Source organism: Papilio polytes, unplaced genomic scaffold (assembly GCF_000836215.1).
Source record: "Papilio polytes unplaced genomic scaffold, Ppol_1.0 DF820622.1, whole genome shotgun sequence".
Taxonomy (NCBI): Eukaryota; Metazoa; Arthropoda; class Insecta; order Lepidoptera; family Papilionidae; genus Papilio; species Papilio polytes.
The window spans coordinates 1,438,154-1,457,016 of NW_013528582.1; the positions used below are offsets into that span (position 1 = coordinate 1,438,154).

General features: G+C 35.0%; 1 protein-coding gene across 1 annotated transcript in view; it reads left to right on the forward strand.

Moving 5' to 3' along the window:
- The first annotated feature begins 32 nt into the window (after nt 1-32).
- LOC106110420 (spastin-like) overlaps nt 33-18,863 on the forward strand; it is a 22,586-nt gene continuing 3,755 nt past the window's right edge. Inside the window, exons 1-7 of the mRNA XM_013292245.1 lie at nt 33-659; nt 2,732-2,902; nt 3,117-3,284; nt 15,752-15,942; nt 16,941-17,132; nt 18,244-18,358; nt 18,685-18,854. Coding sequence (XP_013147699.1) covers nt 200-659; nt 2,732-2,902; nt 3,117-3,284; nt 15,752-15,942; nt 16,941-17,132; nt 18,244-18,358; nt 18,685-18,854 — 1,467 coding nt within the window. The 5' untranslated portion in view covers nt 33-199. The remainder of the gene's footprint in view (nt 660-2,731; nt 2,903-3,116; nt 3,285-15,751; nt 15,943-16,940; nt 17,133-18,243; nt 18,359-18,684; nt 18,855-18,863) is intronic.

An 18,863-nucleotide genomic window follows, 5' to 3' on the forward strand; every position in this document is an offset into this window, starting at 1 on the left:
ATTCTCATTTCTTATTTCTTCAATGGTCACATTCACGAATTGGTTGACAAACGTCAGAAGTTGTCAATAACCATCACCCATCACACACAGCTAGCGCGATTTAGTTTATTTTAGAATAATTAAGTAGAATAACAAACGTGTGCGTCTTTGTCTTGTATGGCATTTTCGTGTTAAGCTCCTGGGAGCGTTAGTGTTCTTGATGGTTTCGGGTGACGATTCCAATGGTGGTCGTTTATCACGGAAAACTACGAGGTCTCCGAACCGAAAATCGAAAAAGGCAGATGCGAACCTAGCAAAGGGTTCAGCGTTGCGACATGACTCGCAACCTTCAGTTCATAAAAGAAATCTTTACGTCGTCTCTTACCCTATCATAATTTTGTTCAACGTCTTAAGATCTATTTTGTACCAGTTGTTTATAATTTTTAAATATTTATATTCGGCGTCACACCGGTTTATGCATAAGCCTCGTAAGAACGGGGAGTGTAATTTGGAAGTGGTGGTAAAAGACGGCGTGATATCGACTGAGTTAGCTCCAGAAGACATGTCTCATACACACAATGTGGGACCTGGAGACCCTCTGCTGGCAAAGCAGAAGCATCACCATCGCAAGGCTTTTGAATATATATCAAAAGCCTTGAAGATTGATGAGGAAAATGAGGGTAAGTGATTATTATTAATCTATCCATATATCCCATTGTTTACTTATGTTTGTTTCAGACATGATCTTTGTTCTTTTGTCTATTGTATGGTGATGTCATATAGCAAAATTCTGTGTTTTTCACGATTAAAAATTGTGTATTAAAAGCTAAAATTAATTTGAAAATGTAATAAATTAATCCGAAAATAAAACAAGATATTTATATAGATAAAATACAACTTCTTTATAACTACAAGTTATGCCAATAAAATACTCCAATTAGAATTAATAAAATGTGTCAATGGTATGTCTCTATAAGTTATAAAACAAAGAACTTTAATTTTGTAGTACTATATACTAAAATCCAGTCAAATAGTCAATTAATTATTTAAAAAGTATAAAATAGTTAAAAATATTTTCAGAGTCATGAAACCTGCTACAATTGTAATCTATTTTCTTATTTAATTATTTCCTAACTAGAATAAATATTTCATCCCAAGTTGTTAATTTGCATTTGTTTCATGTGAACCTTGAAAATGTTCACGAACACAATTTATGTAAAATCATGCAAATATTCAAACAAGCAATTATGAAGCTTGCTACTGCTGAATATTAAAAAAAATATTGGCATTGGTGCATAAATCACCTCAACCATACAATAAGTATGCAAAATAAACACAAATATCTGTAGATTTCATCACCTTTTCATTGGTATTAAGGTAATTTAATTCTTGCGGATTTTTATCACCTTGATGTTCCTGCCAATCTTTTGCCCCCTTTTATTATTAAAAAAAAGAAAAAAATTATGCAATAAAACATATCTCTTAGTAAAAAATTACGAAAGTGTTACAAAGCCTTTAAATGAGTGACTTTGAATAACTGTCTGTTATTATTGAATTAAAAAAAAACAGTAGTAATCCCTGAAAAAAATCTATTGTCACAATACAATGCATGTTTACTTTTATACATAAAATATTTTAATTAATACTTAATAGGAAACATTTCATTGACAATTGGTATATTACAATGCATTACTACTCCCAAAATGATATCATAGAAAGACATCATATCTATTATTCTCTCTAAAAACAACATAACAATAAACTTTTATATATTTTACAAGTTATGTCAAATATAAATATATATTAACAAGAATAGACTAGAATTAACATTTATTGCCACAAAAAAGAAACCAAAAACATTATTATACAGACTTATTCTGAAGACGAAATAGTACAAATTGTGGCAAAACATAGCACAATGTAGAATGAACTAAGCTATTACTGCGCTTGTTATCTGGCTTTAGTAGTAGGCATATAAATGGATAAATTTAATGAGTAAGTAACAAAGCACATAATAGCCAGATATTTTATTGTTATATGTTGACCATCATGTTGATCTCTCTATTTATTAAATTTCTACATGCATTGGTAATGTATTACATCTATGTCTTGAATTTTAACTAATAAACATTTGAAGCTATGTTTTATTTAGAAAACTCATGTAAACAAACGCAGAATTCTTGTTAATTACATGTTCAATTGTATGAATTCAAATATTTTTATGCCCATCTTCAAAAAGTTCTCAAGTATAAGAATATTTAAGTGTTATTATTTTAATACGAAATTATATAGTTAATCATATTTAAAAAAAAATAAAAGAAACATCAATCAACAGTTAGATAGTTACAATTCATTCTAATCATCTGAATACTGTTGTTATATTCATACAGCGTAAGAGCTTCTTAGCTTATCAATCTTTATAAGCACATAATTATGTATCTCATATATACTTGTTTTATGTACTATCCAATAGATTGCCAACGGAATAGACATAGAAAGCTTTAGTCATTCTTTCGATATCGCAAGCTTTTATTTACCTTTATTATATGAGGAGTTACTGGTTTAATTATTAATATCTACCAACTTGTGCTTGATTTATTTAGCCCTATTAGCATATTAGGTAATCAATGTTATTTGTTGTGCTAAATATGACAGTGCCCACAGTTAGGTATATAACTGGATATACATGGAATAGAATGAGAGGTATATAGAGGTAAGGGATAGCAAATTGATATGAACAAAATCAACACAGGTCAGAAAGAGCTAGCAATAGAGCTGTACAAGAAAGGCATATATGAACTGGAGCGAGGTATAGCCGTGGACTGCTGGGGCGGCCGAGGCGACGCCTGGCAGCGCGCACAGCGCCTCCACGATAAGATGAAAACCAACTTGGGAATGGCAAAGGATCGATTACATTTCCTTGGTATGAATGGTGTCTATATCCCCTCTTAATTGCAATCTGTTTCGAAATTTCTTCACCGCTACAATTATTTCAGCTATTCAAGCCTTTTCGGTTAATTTAAAATTGGCTGTTTGTCCTGCATGATCGCTTTTTTTATTATTATTTTATACCCCCCTTACACCATACAATATTGTGAAGTTAATATGAAGTTTAATAGAAAACGTCTCCGCCGTAGCCAACCTTGTCGCCCTCAGTAAGTTGGGCGTAGAGAGTGAGTCCGAGAGAAGCGACAAAAAACCCACGGAGTCGCCTCTAAAGGGGCGCAGGCCCTTAGAGAAGTCCAAGACGACACTGCTAGCGCATACAGAAAGTAACAGTGGTCAAACGAAGCCACCGAACGAAGGTAGATCACAGATATGCTTAGCTTCGTTTGACGTAACCTACAGCAAATTAAAACAAAAACTAAACTCACAGACAATCACCATAACTCGTTTTGTTAACCATGAATGTTGGATCCCGAATAACGATAATGTTCTTAGTACAATTGGCATGAGTGTTCATACGGCGATGTTTGCATGTGGGTTCACTGTGCTTGTCACGTTTTTGTTACCGCTTTCTGTGTTGTACACGGCACCCTATCATTTGAAACCGTGTCACCAAATTTTCCCGCTTAAATTAAACATTTAATCATCGCAACTCGATTTTATACGCAAATACTCTCATTTTCGTACTGAAAATAACTAATTAAGACCAAACATTACACGCCTGAAAAATAATTCAGTAACATATTGGAAAACAATTTTATCATGTGTGTTTCCCGTTGGACCGGTTAGCCGATAGCCACTGACCAATCGACTCTATTTGAATGTTTTTTCCATCCCTATCGGCCCAACGGTAAACATCCCTTGTCACCAAGTTTTCTACTAACAAATTTACAGACTGAAACGTTAGAAGGTTCTGGAAGATTAATGAGTTAATGTTTACTAATATGACGTTACAAGGGGCAGTTGCCTTTAGAAATATCTGGTTTTCAAAGTATATTTAATATTTCGACTACATAAAATGCCGTAATCGCGATTCGAACAGTAGTTTCAGACGGATAAAAAATTAAACCAGACAATTTACGTAACCGGATAATCCGCGACGAACATTACATATGAACAACATTAATTATTCGAACCAATTTCATTACATAAAAACATATGTTTCATCGAAAAATTATTTGGCGTTCGATTAAAATCGATTTGTTGTCTGACTTTAACTGCTATTGTAATTAAATCAATCTTTTTTATTCTTATTTTAGGTCATATGTCTCAATAATTTACATATATAGTATTCGTGATAAAGGTCTTAAGACACTTACATGGCCAGAGTTATGAAACTTAACCAAAGGTCGTGTGAAATTTTTACTTTAATTTTACGTTAACTGCTTTGGACAGTTTCGAGGGTCGTTAACTATCGAATATCTTTTTTTTTAACTTACCATATGTATCGTTATCAAATTCTCGATCAGTGTGAACGGATGAAAATAACAATTACGTGAAAAAGTAATTTTTATTAAATTGATAATATTTGCATATCAAGATCGTTTAAACTTGTTTTTATTGTTAAAGAAATTCCACTTTACACTTTATAAAATTGAAATGTTTTAAACCCGCTACATACAGTTCTAACTAAATGTATTTAGCAAGTTTTACATTAAAGCCCGCTGCACACTTTCAGTTTTCACGGAACAATCCAACTGTACACTTAGAACGCGATTATTCTCAACCGTCACCGCGCTATGTCCCCACGTGAGAATGAAACATCTTATCCGTCCCACTTTTTAGTCTCACTATCACCAATAAGATGGCAGATGGAAACATAATGAAATAAAATAAGTTCCAACCGTCCCCTTGTCGCAAAAGGTGGGACGGATGACTTTTTACTCTCATCTGTCTCCACGTGGACAAAGAGCGAGGTGACGGTTGGGAATAATCCTTAGAACGTACGTGGCAACGGCAAAAATATGACGGTTATCAGACGGTAATTTTGACGACACATGTACAAGTTAATTAAACATTCGAACAGTAAAATTAAAACTGCGGAAATATATTCTAACCCATGTCTATTTTTAAGATTGAAGGTGTATTCATTACCAGCCCAATACCTCCCCTCTGAGGTGCTCGGAGTCTACCCTAAGTAAGGGTGACTAGGCCATAGCCAACCAAACTGGTCCACTGTGACTTTAAATGTTTCGAATTTTCATATGTACATAATTTACCCGACGTTCTTACGGTGAAGGAAAACATCGTGATGCAACCTGCACATATCGGCGAAGAAATTCAAAGATATGTGCGAAGACAACCAACCCGCACTTGGCCGGCGTGGTTGACTATGGCCTAGTCACCCCATAAGGGTAGGCTGCGAGCCCCTCGGTGGGGACGTATAGCGAGCCGGTGATGATGATGGTGATGATCTGCAGGTTGCACGATGTTTTAAAAGTAATAGCAGGCTTTAAATGTTCGGAAATTTTTAATATTTTGTTAGTAAAGAAATACGCAATTAAATTAAGAATAATCTTAAATCGTGGTAAATCTATTGCCGGGTCAAATCAAGTCAAGGACCTATAAAACTTCCGAATGCATTGACCGAGATTACATTCAAGGCTGCGTTAGATTTACAATAGAAGTTTTATGATTGGTTTCTTATTGTATCTTTGTTTTTATCAAAACTTCTTAACGATATCAGTTTTCTATATGGGACCATTTTTGTTTCTATGCTTTTATTTTTATTAAAAATAATAATAATAATTTAGAATAGCCTATGTTTCTTAGTGATAATGTAGCTTTTTAATTGTAAAAGAATTGTGGAAATCGGCCAATTAATTATTGAGTGATATGGATACAAAAATACAAATCGTTCCTCTTTATAATATTAGTATAGACTAGATGTTGCCTGCAACTTCGTGCGAGTACACATAAGGCAATATTAAGATAACAAGTACCCTATAAAATGCCCGTCTATGTTAGCTACCCTTCAGTAAAAGTCCGGGTAATCTCCGAAATCGGCCCAGCCGTTTCGGGGATTAACGCAAATACATCATCTTCCCGAAATCTGGAATTTTTCTTTTGATATTACAATTACAAGCCAACACTCCAATTTTATTATACGTATAGAGTATTTAATTACTTCAAATTTATTGTTTCGAAGGGATCAAATTGTTTTAGTACTCCGTTTCATGATTAAAATAATTTCTGGATCAGATATGGAATTAATATTAGGCGTAAATGACCACTGCTATATCTGTTCCGCACGTGGTCAGTCAAGCATGTACCGCGTTATCTTCTAACAGTTGAAAGAGATAGTTATCCAAGGTGCTCATCCAACGTCGGAAGATTTATCGTGCGTGTAACAAGAAATTGGAGAATTTTCAACCATTAACCGTATGAATTTCTCCCAAACATCGCACCACAGTACGTAAACAAAATACGTTTCCAGACATCTTTGTGTAAGAACACAATGCACTGTCAAACAAAAGCGACCACCGGTTTTCATACTTTAAGTAAAAGCAAAGAATAAAAGGGCTGTTTCAGCATTTTATTCAACTTCTGTCTGCGCCTTTCTGGTTTTAATCTCAGTTCTATTATGTTCTGTAATTAGTAACTTGACAATCTTTTTGTACCAAGTACACAGAAGTCAACTCCTAGATTTTAGGCAGGTTAATCTTACTTCTTACTTCATACTAATATCATAAATGCGTAAGTTAAGATTAAGATGGATGGATGGTTGTTAGAGTTTGTCGCCTAAACCACTGAACGGATCTCGATGAAATTTGTCATGGTTGAAGAGAATAGTCTAGAAGAACACATAGGCTACTTACTTTTGTTTTTTTTTTAATTCCACGTAGACGAAGTCGCGGGCGAAAGCTAGTCACTTTATAAATCCTAAAATTTAAAACCTGTGGCAAATACGATAGTGATGACGAGGACAGGTCGTTGAATGTTGTTAATAACAATTACTTCAAATTGAAGACAATGAACATATCAGTGACAACAATGAGTAGCCTAGACTATTACTGGCGAGTATGTCATACTTACTATTTCACACGGGGGTACAGTAGGATAGTGCAATACTGCTATTTTTACACACTGTACTTACTACCTTTGTGTGAAACAAGTGCAGACTATATCGATCGAACGAAGTAGGCTTACATTAATCAACTCTTTTGCGATTTTAGCAGCTAATTTATCCTATCACCTGTAAGTCTAAATTAAGCCATATAAGTATCTAAATGCAGTTTTAGCAGTGGTAGTGCCCGCTTTAACATCTTAGCACTGCAGGGCCGGCACGCCCGGTGTAGTATCACGACCACACAGAAGACAGGCGTGAAATTGAAGCAATTACGTGTTTCGTCTGATCCCTTTTTTCCCTTTCCCTCTACCACCCTCTTCTTATAAGGAGAAGATGGGAAGAAGTGGATTTACCGGTGGAGATGCATAGGAAGGGGAAGTATCCTCTTGATGTGCTTCTCCTCCTCCGTCGGATAAGGGTAGGCAACGCATCTGCAATTGCGGATGTCTATGAGCAGCGGCTACTTTGGCGGATTTAGGTGGCCGCTTGCTCGTTTGCCACCTTGTTATAAAAAAAATGTTTTAAAACAATATGTACCTGATTTTAATTTCAAGGCTGATATCGACATGCGCTTTTATATCCGAGGTCTCATGCGAACAAAATGAGATTGGAACACAGTTTCAGTTTTAACTAGGTTACCTAAATCTGTGTGACCTAGTCGATTTAACTATTATCTTAGTTATAATCATCGGTAAATTAATTTCTAATCGTTTTGTGCTCTCGGTTTCGGTATTAACGATGCAGCGAATCCATTAATAATAAATCGATAGATTGAGTTTGTAGTTGGTTTTTGAATGTAGTGTTCTCGGATCACATTTGAAATTATGTTACTTTTACGATGTTTTAAATATTGCTATTTAGTTTTTAACCTGGGTGTGTTTTCGTTCATTTATTAATCTTACTAATATTATAAATGCGAAAGTTTAGATGGATTTTTGTAGCTTAAACAGCTAAACGGATCTGGATAAATTTTGGCATAGATGTAAAGCATCGTCTGGAAGAATACATAGGCAACTTAGTTTTGTTTTTTTAATATCACGCTGACGTAGTCGCTGGCGAAAGGTTAACGAAGACAAAATTTATTATCGTCCATTTTTTACTAAGCTTATGGGGTGGCTAATCTCCTCCCCTGGGACTCCAAAAACTTAAAATATATATTAAAACTACTGAGAATGAGAATATAAATTGTAGCTCGCCCTTAGCATAGATTATCAAGTCATGACTCCCACACCACGCTCAGAGGTATTGTAAAAAATCTAGTAGGTACATATAGATCGATAAATTTAACAAAAAATGGGTTTACTTTCGAACTAGTGATTTAATATGTTATGATATGAGTAGATATGGTCTAGATGTTCTTTGTGTTTCATAATACAGTCGAGTGGCTACTAGTCAGTCAAGGTAATGCGTAGGTTCAATGAGGCAATTTACAGAGTTATAAATCCCAGAATCTAGGTGTGGTCTAGTCATGAGTACCTAATATATTGTTTGTCTAAGAAATCTCTGTTTTTTTTTTTTAATAATGGCACGATTACAGCCAGTTCATAATAATTTAAAGAGGAAGGATTTGTGTGTTTGTTACGTAACTTAAAACTTTTAGAGCTGTTAATTCTTCTGCATTAGAATGCTAAAGTATCACTAAGTGACAAACTGTCATCTATACTTATATAATACTATTATAATAAAGCGTAAACACACACTTCTTTGTTGCCTAAGATGACAATTATAGCATATTTTTGATTTGATTATTATAATTCTTTTTTTAATAAAAAGTCCTACACTTATGTCACACTGTTGTTTACAACAGTTTTCACACTGTTTTGGATAAAAACCCTAATGTGGAAAAGAGACCATAATTTGTGCCAACATCAAGGAAGCAAGGTTGCTAAGATTTGTTATGTCATGTCATTTTGACATTTGCTATTAATGATTTGACAAATGTAAACAATAAAATTAAAATTTTATAATTTCATGCGGATAAAGCCGAACGGGAACAGCTAGTATTTAATAATCTTACTTTCTTACTAATATTAAAATGTGAAAGTTTAGATGGATGGTTGTAAGAGTTTGTAGCCTAAAAGGTTTGGCGGACCTCGTTGAAATTTGGCATAGATGTAGAGTCTGAAATAACACATAGGCTACATTTTTTTTAATTTTACGCGGTCACAGTCGCAGGCAAAAGCTTGATGGATATTTGTCACTACCCATCTCCAAAACGGATTTACCGATCACATAGATTTAAGACCGATTTAAGAGCACATTGGCTTACTTTTTTCAATTCTGCACATACAAAGTCGCGAACAAGGTATTTAATATTGTTAATAATTGCTTAAAGATCCACTCTATAAAAGATGCGGACTGGTAATGTATGAAATATTATATGAATATTTTTTTCTACACAACTTTGCAATCATCAATCTTGTATGATTTATGTCACATGGACCGGACCTCCCACACCCAAACAAACCGAAAGATTGTGTCGTAATACCTCTCGAGACAACACTCAAGAGAAACTTTCGCACTTCTATAGAGAACTTTTCAATGAGCTTAAAAGCTTCGCGGGTGTTTTAAAGTCAAATATAGCGTGGAATTTTTAATATCAAATGTTTCTAAAATTTTTAGTCGTACTTTTTATCCCTGACTTAAATAATACGGAACTTATATTTGTATTGTTTACTAATCTAATGGTATTTTATTTTATTTATGGCCAGTTTTTCAGCTATATTTAACCATTCGTTAGTCTTTTGGTTTCATATCTTTATGAAATACGTCTTCGAACGTAACTTGAATTTTATTCCATTGAAACTTAGGTCAACTTAACACTAATAAATCAGTAAATAATGATAAAATAATAAAAAAAATTACACCAATAAAAAGCTACGTTATCAGGGAGTAACATAGGCTGTTTATTGATATTTTTTTCACGCAAACTCGCGTGCAACAGCTAGTGATAAAATAAATGGAAACGTCAGCAAACCAGCATTAATCACGTCAACAGTAAACATGTTGTAGATAAACGATTTTACTAGTCTTTGGTGATGGTTTTTATTCAAATTTCGATAGTCTCTTAACATTATTATTTTTAACCTCCGCTATCGCATTTAGCAAAGTGTGAAAATACGTATTGCGTATACTAATAGAAGGCGTTATAAAACTGTAAATTACGTACCGCGTAATTCACGTTATCCCTTTTATATTGGGAAATGAAATATTACTCATGAGCTCCGTAAAAACAAAATAAAAACGCTTACTCACGCGATATTTGTGTTTGTAGTCAAGGAATCAAATTCGCATCCCACTAAGGATAAATAATTTAGCACTTTAATGACTTCTCTGCTTAATTGTGAGTCATAAAACTCACACTAGTGTTGAAATTAACACAAAAAATTATGTTATGCAATAAATAAATAATAATAAGCGTATCCTTTTACGGAATAAACCAATTAGTGAGCAATTGCAATATACCTTACATGTCTATACTAATATAAAGAGAAAAGATTTGTATTGAAATAACTCAACTAGTATAAAATTCTTGCAACAACAAAAGCTACGTTATCAGCGACTTACAAAGGCTATTTTTTTAATTTCACGGGGACGAAGTCCCGAGCAACATAGTTTAACATAACAAGGAACATAAAAAACCTACTATACATTGCATGGTTTGTATGTAACGGATGTAGGTCGGGTTGTATACGGTTTTTGAGGTCGCTATATTGTCCTTTTATAGCTCATGCGCACGGTGGATGGCCATGAGCTCTGTAAACACAACTAACGGAACAGTACTCCGATTGTTTTACGATTATATTAGCCTATATGCTATTTTATATTAAAACATCACGCTGTTGACGAGTTATTGCAAATATATATACTTAAATATATTGAACACGTACTAGGAAGTTGTACGAGTAACCTAAGAAACTGTAGGCGTCTTTTAAAATGCGATTGTAGTGTAATACGCGAGTTCCGGCTGTAACGACAGGTCAACGACTGTACTAAGTAAGTCTGTTAAGAAACTATTCATACGCCTGTTTGAGTAATCCTACTTACAGTCGCGGATGTTTATTTCCTACCCACTTCGGTGACAATACGGGCGGGAATACAAAAGTCGGTAAAACCAAACAGTAGTTTCCATGGCAGTGCCAGTGTTAAGCTACAAAATCCCTCGTGCCCTCTATAACTTCATCACCAGCTCACTATACGTCCCCACCGGGGGGCCCGGAGCCTACCCTTAGTAAGGGGTGACTAGGACATAGTCAACCACGCTGGCCCACTGCGGGTTGGTTGACTACACACATATCTTTAAATTTCTTCTCCGATATGTGCAGGTTGCATCACGATGTTTACCTTCACCGTAAGAACTTCGGGGGTAAATTATGTACATATGATAATTGGAAAAATCGAAAATCACATTCATACTGCGGGATTCGAACCCTAGACCGTGATGTCAAGTGCTTAAACCACTGAGCCACCGACACTCAAGTAACTTGAGCTAGCTAATGTTCTGTGTGTTCTTGCCTTAGTTTGAAAATTTGTCGTAACATACGAACGTGCCTTATATCCCTTATTGTTACTGATGTGATTTCGATTCATCGTGGGAAGCGAATTTAATTCCTTAACTGTGTAAAGGTTTACTTAAGCTACAATTACTTAATGCACTCTAAAACACGTCTCAATCAACAGTAGGACGTCTGCTTTTTTTTCCATTTCTCGTTACTTACCGCCGACAAAAGAAAGTTTCTAGCACACGTCGTGAAGGAAACAGTTTTTAGGTTATCACAGAAGTGAAAGAGATTAGACTTCTATCAGTTATAGACCTACTTAGGTTTTTTTTTCACATTTTTAACATTTATTAAAGTTAAGCTCTAAAGATTAGATTAACTGATAACTTACCTACTTTTGATATATCCGTTATAATGGTATTGTCATAAAGACAATTATATGAATACAAGCTTTCGCCCGCGACTCCGTCCGCGTGGTATTAAAAAAAAACAAAACTAAGTAGCCTATGTGTTCTTCCAGACTATCCTCTACATGTATGCCAAATTTCATTGAGATCCGTTTAGCAGTTTAGGCTACTAACTCTAACAAACATCCATCCATCCATCCATCCATCTAAACTTTCACATTTCTTATATTAGTATGATTAAGAGTGCTCGCACATCTTTGACTAAACTAACGCACAACTGCTTAGTCGCACTTTGATTCCTATAAGCTTATATGGGAAGCGCAAACTACTCGATTAGTTGTGCAACTAAACAGTTGAATGGGCTGCGAAACGATTGACAATCGCACAACAATTGTGCGATAGTTTAGTCAAAAGTGCACGGCCGCTCTAAACGTATTATACGCTAGGTTGTAAACGCCTCACCTGTCTAGACGACCTTACAAAGGTACGGACTAGAAGGTAATCTATTATACTACTCGATTACTACATGGCTGGACTGTCGTGTTAATTTACGCTTAGTTTATTCTCCATAGCTGTTGCCCGCGACTTCGTCCACGCAATATTAACATAAAAAAGTAGCCTATAATACGCCCGTCTATGTCAGCTACCCTTCAGTAAAAGATTCCGGTTAAAATCGGCCGGAACGAACGCGGCTTGCGGACAGACAGACAGACAAAAAAAAATTAAATGCGATTTTCGTTATCTGCAACGCAGCATCATCTTTCCGAAATCTACAATTTCTTTTTTGATATTACTAACGGACACTCCAATTTTATTATTATATATGTAGTATAGATAAGCTAGAAATGTTCTCCACATAAATATCCAGTACATTGAGTTTCCACTACGGAAGAATTTGTATAAATTCACACTGTCATTATTTTTATTCCCATTGAACGATTGAAGTGTAATTTGTTTTTGTACATGTTTTTTGACAGTGGAAATTCACGTCTATAGCAAAAGTTTGTATAATAAATTAAAATGTTACTGTAAATTGTTAATTGTGTATAGTCTAATCAGAAAAATCCCTCGCCGTATTAAAAATGTAGAACTAATTTCTTTGCGTACGTAGAAAGTTATGTAATAAAGCCGAATGAAGCGCCCCCAGGCTTTTATATTCTAGATTAGGCTCAAAGAGATTAAAAATATATATAGAGGAGGCATATTAGACACTACACGTGAAACATTTTTCACATTTTCCACTACCTATTGATAGGTCCTCAAAGCCACATGTCAATATGATTGTATTAAAATTTATTGCCAATAGGTGTCATTATATAAAATTAAATGTTTATTTTATTTTGTGACACTAGTGTATTTTATAACAAAAGATGGAGCTTATTATAATTTTGTAAAATGTTTTAAAACAAGGATATGTGGCGTAAACTTGACAAATAACGTAGTACCTTTCAAAGAAGTTACCGGTGAAATAAAAGTTGTTCCCTATGTCTTGTCTATAATTTTAATGTCTTTGGTTACTCTATACAAAATAGCTATATGTTCAGATGTTTTTCGGTTCAGTGGCTCCGAGCCGGCAGGCCGTCTTTTTATCATGTCAGCCGATAACGGCATCATCGGACGTTTCACCTTTTTTTCATACTTGCAACAAGATTGTCGTTCCGGGATACTGTTATTTTTATTTTATATGAATAATGAATAATACATGCTCAGCCGACCCCGTCGTTGGGAAACAGTGTAATGCTATATCTACAGGTTCAGGAAAGCAGTCAGACGGAGACACGCACACAAATTTCACATTCGAATCGTATTTCCGGAATGAGACCGTCATGGTTCATCAGACCACGATTCAGTTCGAACATTGACTACAACTTGGTCACTGTCGCCCTTATTACGTTGCAATAAAGATGGAATTACTCTGATGCTATATCTATAGGTCATTCGTATATATTTCCGTTTGTATCAGTCATCATATTACAAAGTTTTCAATACTCGAAGTTACGGTCTGTTATCGTGAAAGTCGCGGAATATATTTGTTTTAGATTGAATCCAAGTGCAATTTCAAATGTCTTTTTTATAATTCGTTGTTAGTTTTAGCTTATTTTAAATTCTAATTGTGGTTTGAAAAATCATTTAAAGTTTAATCTCGGTGTATTTATTTGTTGTTTAATATCGAAGCGAAAATATAAACGCTATAAGATCGATTTGTTTCTTGTCAAAACTATCTTGTACTACTTTCTCCCGCCGCTTGACTAAATACCTACTTGTCTAAACTCTAGTCATAATCCGTCAGAAACTACTGATCGGCACTTATAAATTAAACCACAATATACTTCTATGATAGAGTTAAGAAAGTATGCAATGTAAAGCAAACAGTGGATTTCGCTATTACCCGATATAGCTAAAACATTTCGTTAAGTAACGAATTCACTAGTAGAAAAATATTGATCTAAAAACATTCACGTTGTAAATAATCAAATTCATAATGAGTTTTTTGCACGTATTCTAACACAGTCATATTAAATATTAATTAAAATTACTGGCCATTTTCAACCCTTGTATTAACATATGGAGTTCAGACGAGCATTTTTAAAGGGGCGTTCAAAGGTTTCTCTGAACGACGCTATGGCTCTTCAATTTAAATTTAGAATATAATTTCGCGCTCATTTTTTTTATAACCATTTACTGGCTGATTAAATATAGACAACTAGCTTTCGCCCGCGACTCCGTCCGCGTGGAATTAAAAAAAAAACAAAACTAAGTGGCCTCTATCCTCTACATCCTTACCAAATTTCGTCGAAATCGGTTGAGCCGTTTAGGCTACAAACTCTAACAAACATCCATCCATCTATCCATCTATCCATCCATCCATCCATCCATCCATCCATCCATCCATCCATCCATCCATCCATCTAAACTTTCGCATTTATAATATTAGTATGAATTAGTATGATTGATGTTGAAATAAACTCGACCCTTGTTAAGTCGGAAGTCAAGCATCATTGATTTTTGGAATTGATGGTTCGCTTGACAAAATGTTCTTTAAATTTTGTACTAACAATAAGACATTTACAAACAAATATAATAAAAAAGTAATCATGAAATGTAAAAAAAAATGCAACTGTACATGCGTTTTCGTATAAACTGTATTTGCAGTTCAACTCCATAACATTTGAATGTTTCTGCTGTTAAAATGTATTTAAAAATGTAAAGATTTTTTAATCTGTTCTTAAAAAAACCTTCTCACTTAAACAAATCTAAGTATGTCACCTCGTGATATACACTCTTTGAAATTTTTCATACCTAGTTTCGCCTTTAGGTAACTCTTAAGGGACTCCTTGTTCTAAATTTCTCTATACATATGTTTTGAATCCGAGTGTCAGTCAACGAATGACCTTATTTCTACTTTATGGAAGTTTTAAACCTATTTTTTAAGTCAACCTGATGAATGCTTGAATTTACGTTCTAGTGTGTGCAATCCCATGGTTATCCTTAACACTTCCCATAACATTGCATCTACACATTATACAATAATTTTGCTACAATCGTTTTTGGTAGTGGAACTGATCACTAACTCCCAACTCATGGGTTCCTGGTACATTTGTGTCGCTTCCCCATCCTAAATGCATGCATGGTCGTCAAAATACTTCTTAAATTATTACATAATTGGAATTTGGGATAAAACTCTAGCATAAGAAAATTCATAATAATTTATCTAAAACTATGAACAAAAAAAAATTGCCGTGTACTTTGAACGCTCCTTGTAAATAACATCTTTATTCTTCGAATAAATCACTTCAAGTAGTTTAGTATATACTAAATATAGGAATTCTAACTATTGTTAAATATACTAGTTGCGGGTCGCAAGCTGACAACCGCGAGTAGACGTGTCCCGAGCAACGGCGGAGGACCCCTCATGAAGTCCCAGACCCTGCCCAGGTCGATGGGGCGTTCTTCTTCACAGCCGAACAGTTCAAATGGAGGCTACGGCCGGTATCCCTTGAAACCAGCATCAACGCCTCCAGCGGTTAAACGACAACTTTCGGTAAGTGAAACATAGTGTTGTCTCTCTTTTTGCAAAAAGAGTGAAAGAGATGACTATATGTTTGCCTGCTTCTACGATAGAAGACTAATTCTTGCATTAATACTTTAAGAGTCATCCCGTAAAAATGTCTAGGAAGAGGTTTGTTTTATGTTTTCATTGGTTGTTTGTAAATAACGAGCTTACGTGTCATAGTTGAATGTTATTTTAGTCAGTTATTGTGACAAATGGCAATGTTATGTACAGTTTACCGGTATGAATGTAGATGTTGTTTGTTTGAATTAAATGGTGCATTCTCGATAACCGAATTGGTATGGATGACTGCAGTATACAGGATGTGCACACAACCACAAGACCAAAACAATATCGATCAGTACTTGAAACTAACGAACTTAAATGCGTAGAAATATAATAATTAGGAAGGTTAAAAGGTTTTTCTTTCTGTTGATTGAACTTTTAAGATTACAAATAATAATCAATCGATATAGTTTCCTGATACCAGGAACTCAACACCGAGGCGACACTACACGTGTTGAAGTTGTCAGTATAAATGGCAGATTACGCGGCGGTTAACCGCTGATCGGCAGCGGGTAGCGACCGCGTACTGCCACTAATCCTGTTTATGTAAACTTATTGATTATGATCGTATTATAAAGTACTAAAACAGTGTTTTTTTTATGTCATATGTAAGAAATAAGTACGCTTATCATGAATAAGTAGGAAAGCTGACTAAAAAGTTTTTAATGTCGAGTAACTTGAGAACTTTTGAAAGGTCTTACAAAGATAGGAAGGGGAGATATCCTCTTTATATGCCTCTCCTCCTCCGTCGATTAAGGGTAGACAACGCATCTGCAATTGCGGATGTCTATACGCAGCAGTCGCTCGCCATTTCGGCGGATTTAGGTCGCTTGCCCATTTGCTACCTTATATTATAAAAAAAACTATGTAAATTAGCAGAGTTATATTTGATTTATGATGTTTTAACCAATTTTACCCTATAGGGAGGTTACCAAGTCCCAGTTAACGGTTCACCGGTCCGCCGTGCGGGCTCGCAGCGCGGCACGCCTACCCGCAGCCGCACGCCGCAGCCGCTCGCAGTCCGCGGTGTCGACCCCAAGCTGGTGCAGCTGATACTGGACGAAATTATAGAAGGCGGTCCTAAAGTACACTGGGATGATATCGCTGGACAAGAGGTAGGAAACTTCAGAATCAGGGCATAGTCAAAAGCAGCAAAACAATAATGACCTGGTTGGAAATTTTAAAGGCATGTGACTACAAATCATATGTTCTCATTATTTCCATTAAAATATTTTATAGTACCACTTATAAATGTAATTGAAGGCTGTTTTTGCAATGCTGTGTTTGTTTTAATATTGTAAAGTTTCTAAAACGACCATCGCCGTAATCATCACTGTTATATTTTTTTTCTCTTTTTTTAATTGCAGTTAATACACAGGTGAAATAACTTCCCTTAGTAATTAATATCTTATTGTTTATTTTTTTATTTAAATGGATGAATAAAAATGCAAATTTCTTTTTGTCTTTTCAACCAGTGCACTAAGTTGTTTTACGTATTAAGATTTAATGTCCGGTGGATTTTTTTTACTCGTAAGAAAATAATATAGATTGTTCAGATTTTAATAAATAAGATTTATTACCCATAAAGCTTTACATTTAGCAACATTTACCTTATTATAATAAAAAAACTATTCAGTCGTATACACCAAAAATTTTCGCACACAGACTTTTCCAAACACTTTCCCTTCATTACATCATGTGTTTTACGATCTTCAAACGTAATCAATTGCCTATAAAAACGTTTGTCGCAGTTTGCGTTGTGTTTATGTTCGTTTGTTGTGGCTTACGTTCCCACAAACAGAGCATGATAATTATACCGTAAAGGTCAGATTTCAATGCAATTAACATCCGCATTGTTTATACAAGATAAAATCTCAACTACGTATGTTTTGAACGTTGCCAGCATAATCATTAGGATGCGACAAACAATTTTATCTCAAACGTAATAGTGATGCTATATTTTGTTCGCGCGGATATAAAAATTGTAATAAATGTAGCCTATGTTACTCACTGATAACGTAGCTATTTGTAGGTGAAAGGATTTTTGAAATCGACTAAGTAATTTTTGAGTTATTCAATACATACAAAAATCCAAAAATACAAATCTTTTTGAGTCTACAAACTCTAACAAACATCCATCATTTATAATAGTAAGATTGTTGGAGAAACAGAGCTGGTAAACCATAGTCTATTTCTGATGTTTTATTATAAATGTGTTATTTTCAGGCGGCTAAACAAGCACTGCAAGAGATGGTAGTTCTTCCTTCGCTTCGACCGGAGCTCTTTACAGGTCTCCGATCTCCAGCTAAAGGGTTACTGTTGTTTGGACCTCCAGGAAATGGTTAGTTATTGGTTTGTGGCACAAACGTCGAAACTCTCCCTTATCTTATTGCTGATGTTTCTTTCTGATCATGTCAACTCTCACGCTATCCATCTCTTTCTATGCCTACCTCCACCTATAGACATAAAATGCAAAAGACGTTATGGGCTTTTGTGTAGTAATTTTCAAAATCAACATAGCAAATGCTTTAGACAAACATTTCACACTTCTGAGTGTATTGACTTAGCTATCAGACTCCTACAGAAGTCGCATTTAGATTTTATACTAAATCTCTTTAAGGACTGTTATACAAATGGGTGTGGCAGTAAGTTGTATATTATTCCCAGGTAAAACTTTGCTAGCTCGGTGTGTGGCGGCGGAGTGTTCAGCGACCTTCTTCTCCATATCAGCGGCGACGCTCACCAGCAAGTATGTAGGGGATGGGGAGAAGATGGTGCGAGCTCTCTTCCAGGTCGCCAGGGAACTGCAGGTGAGGGGACATACAACTGACGCTCTCGTAATAAAT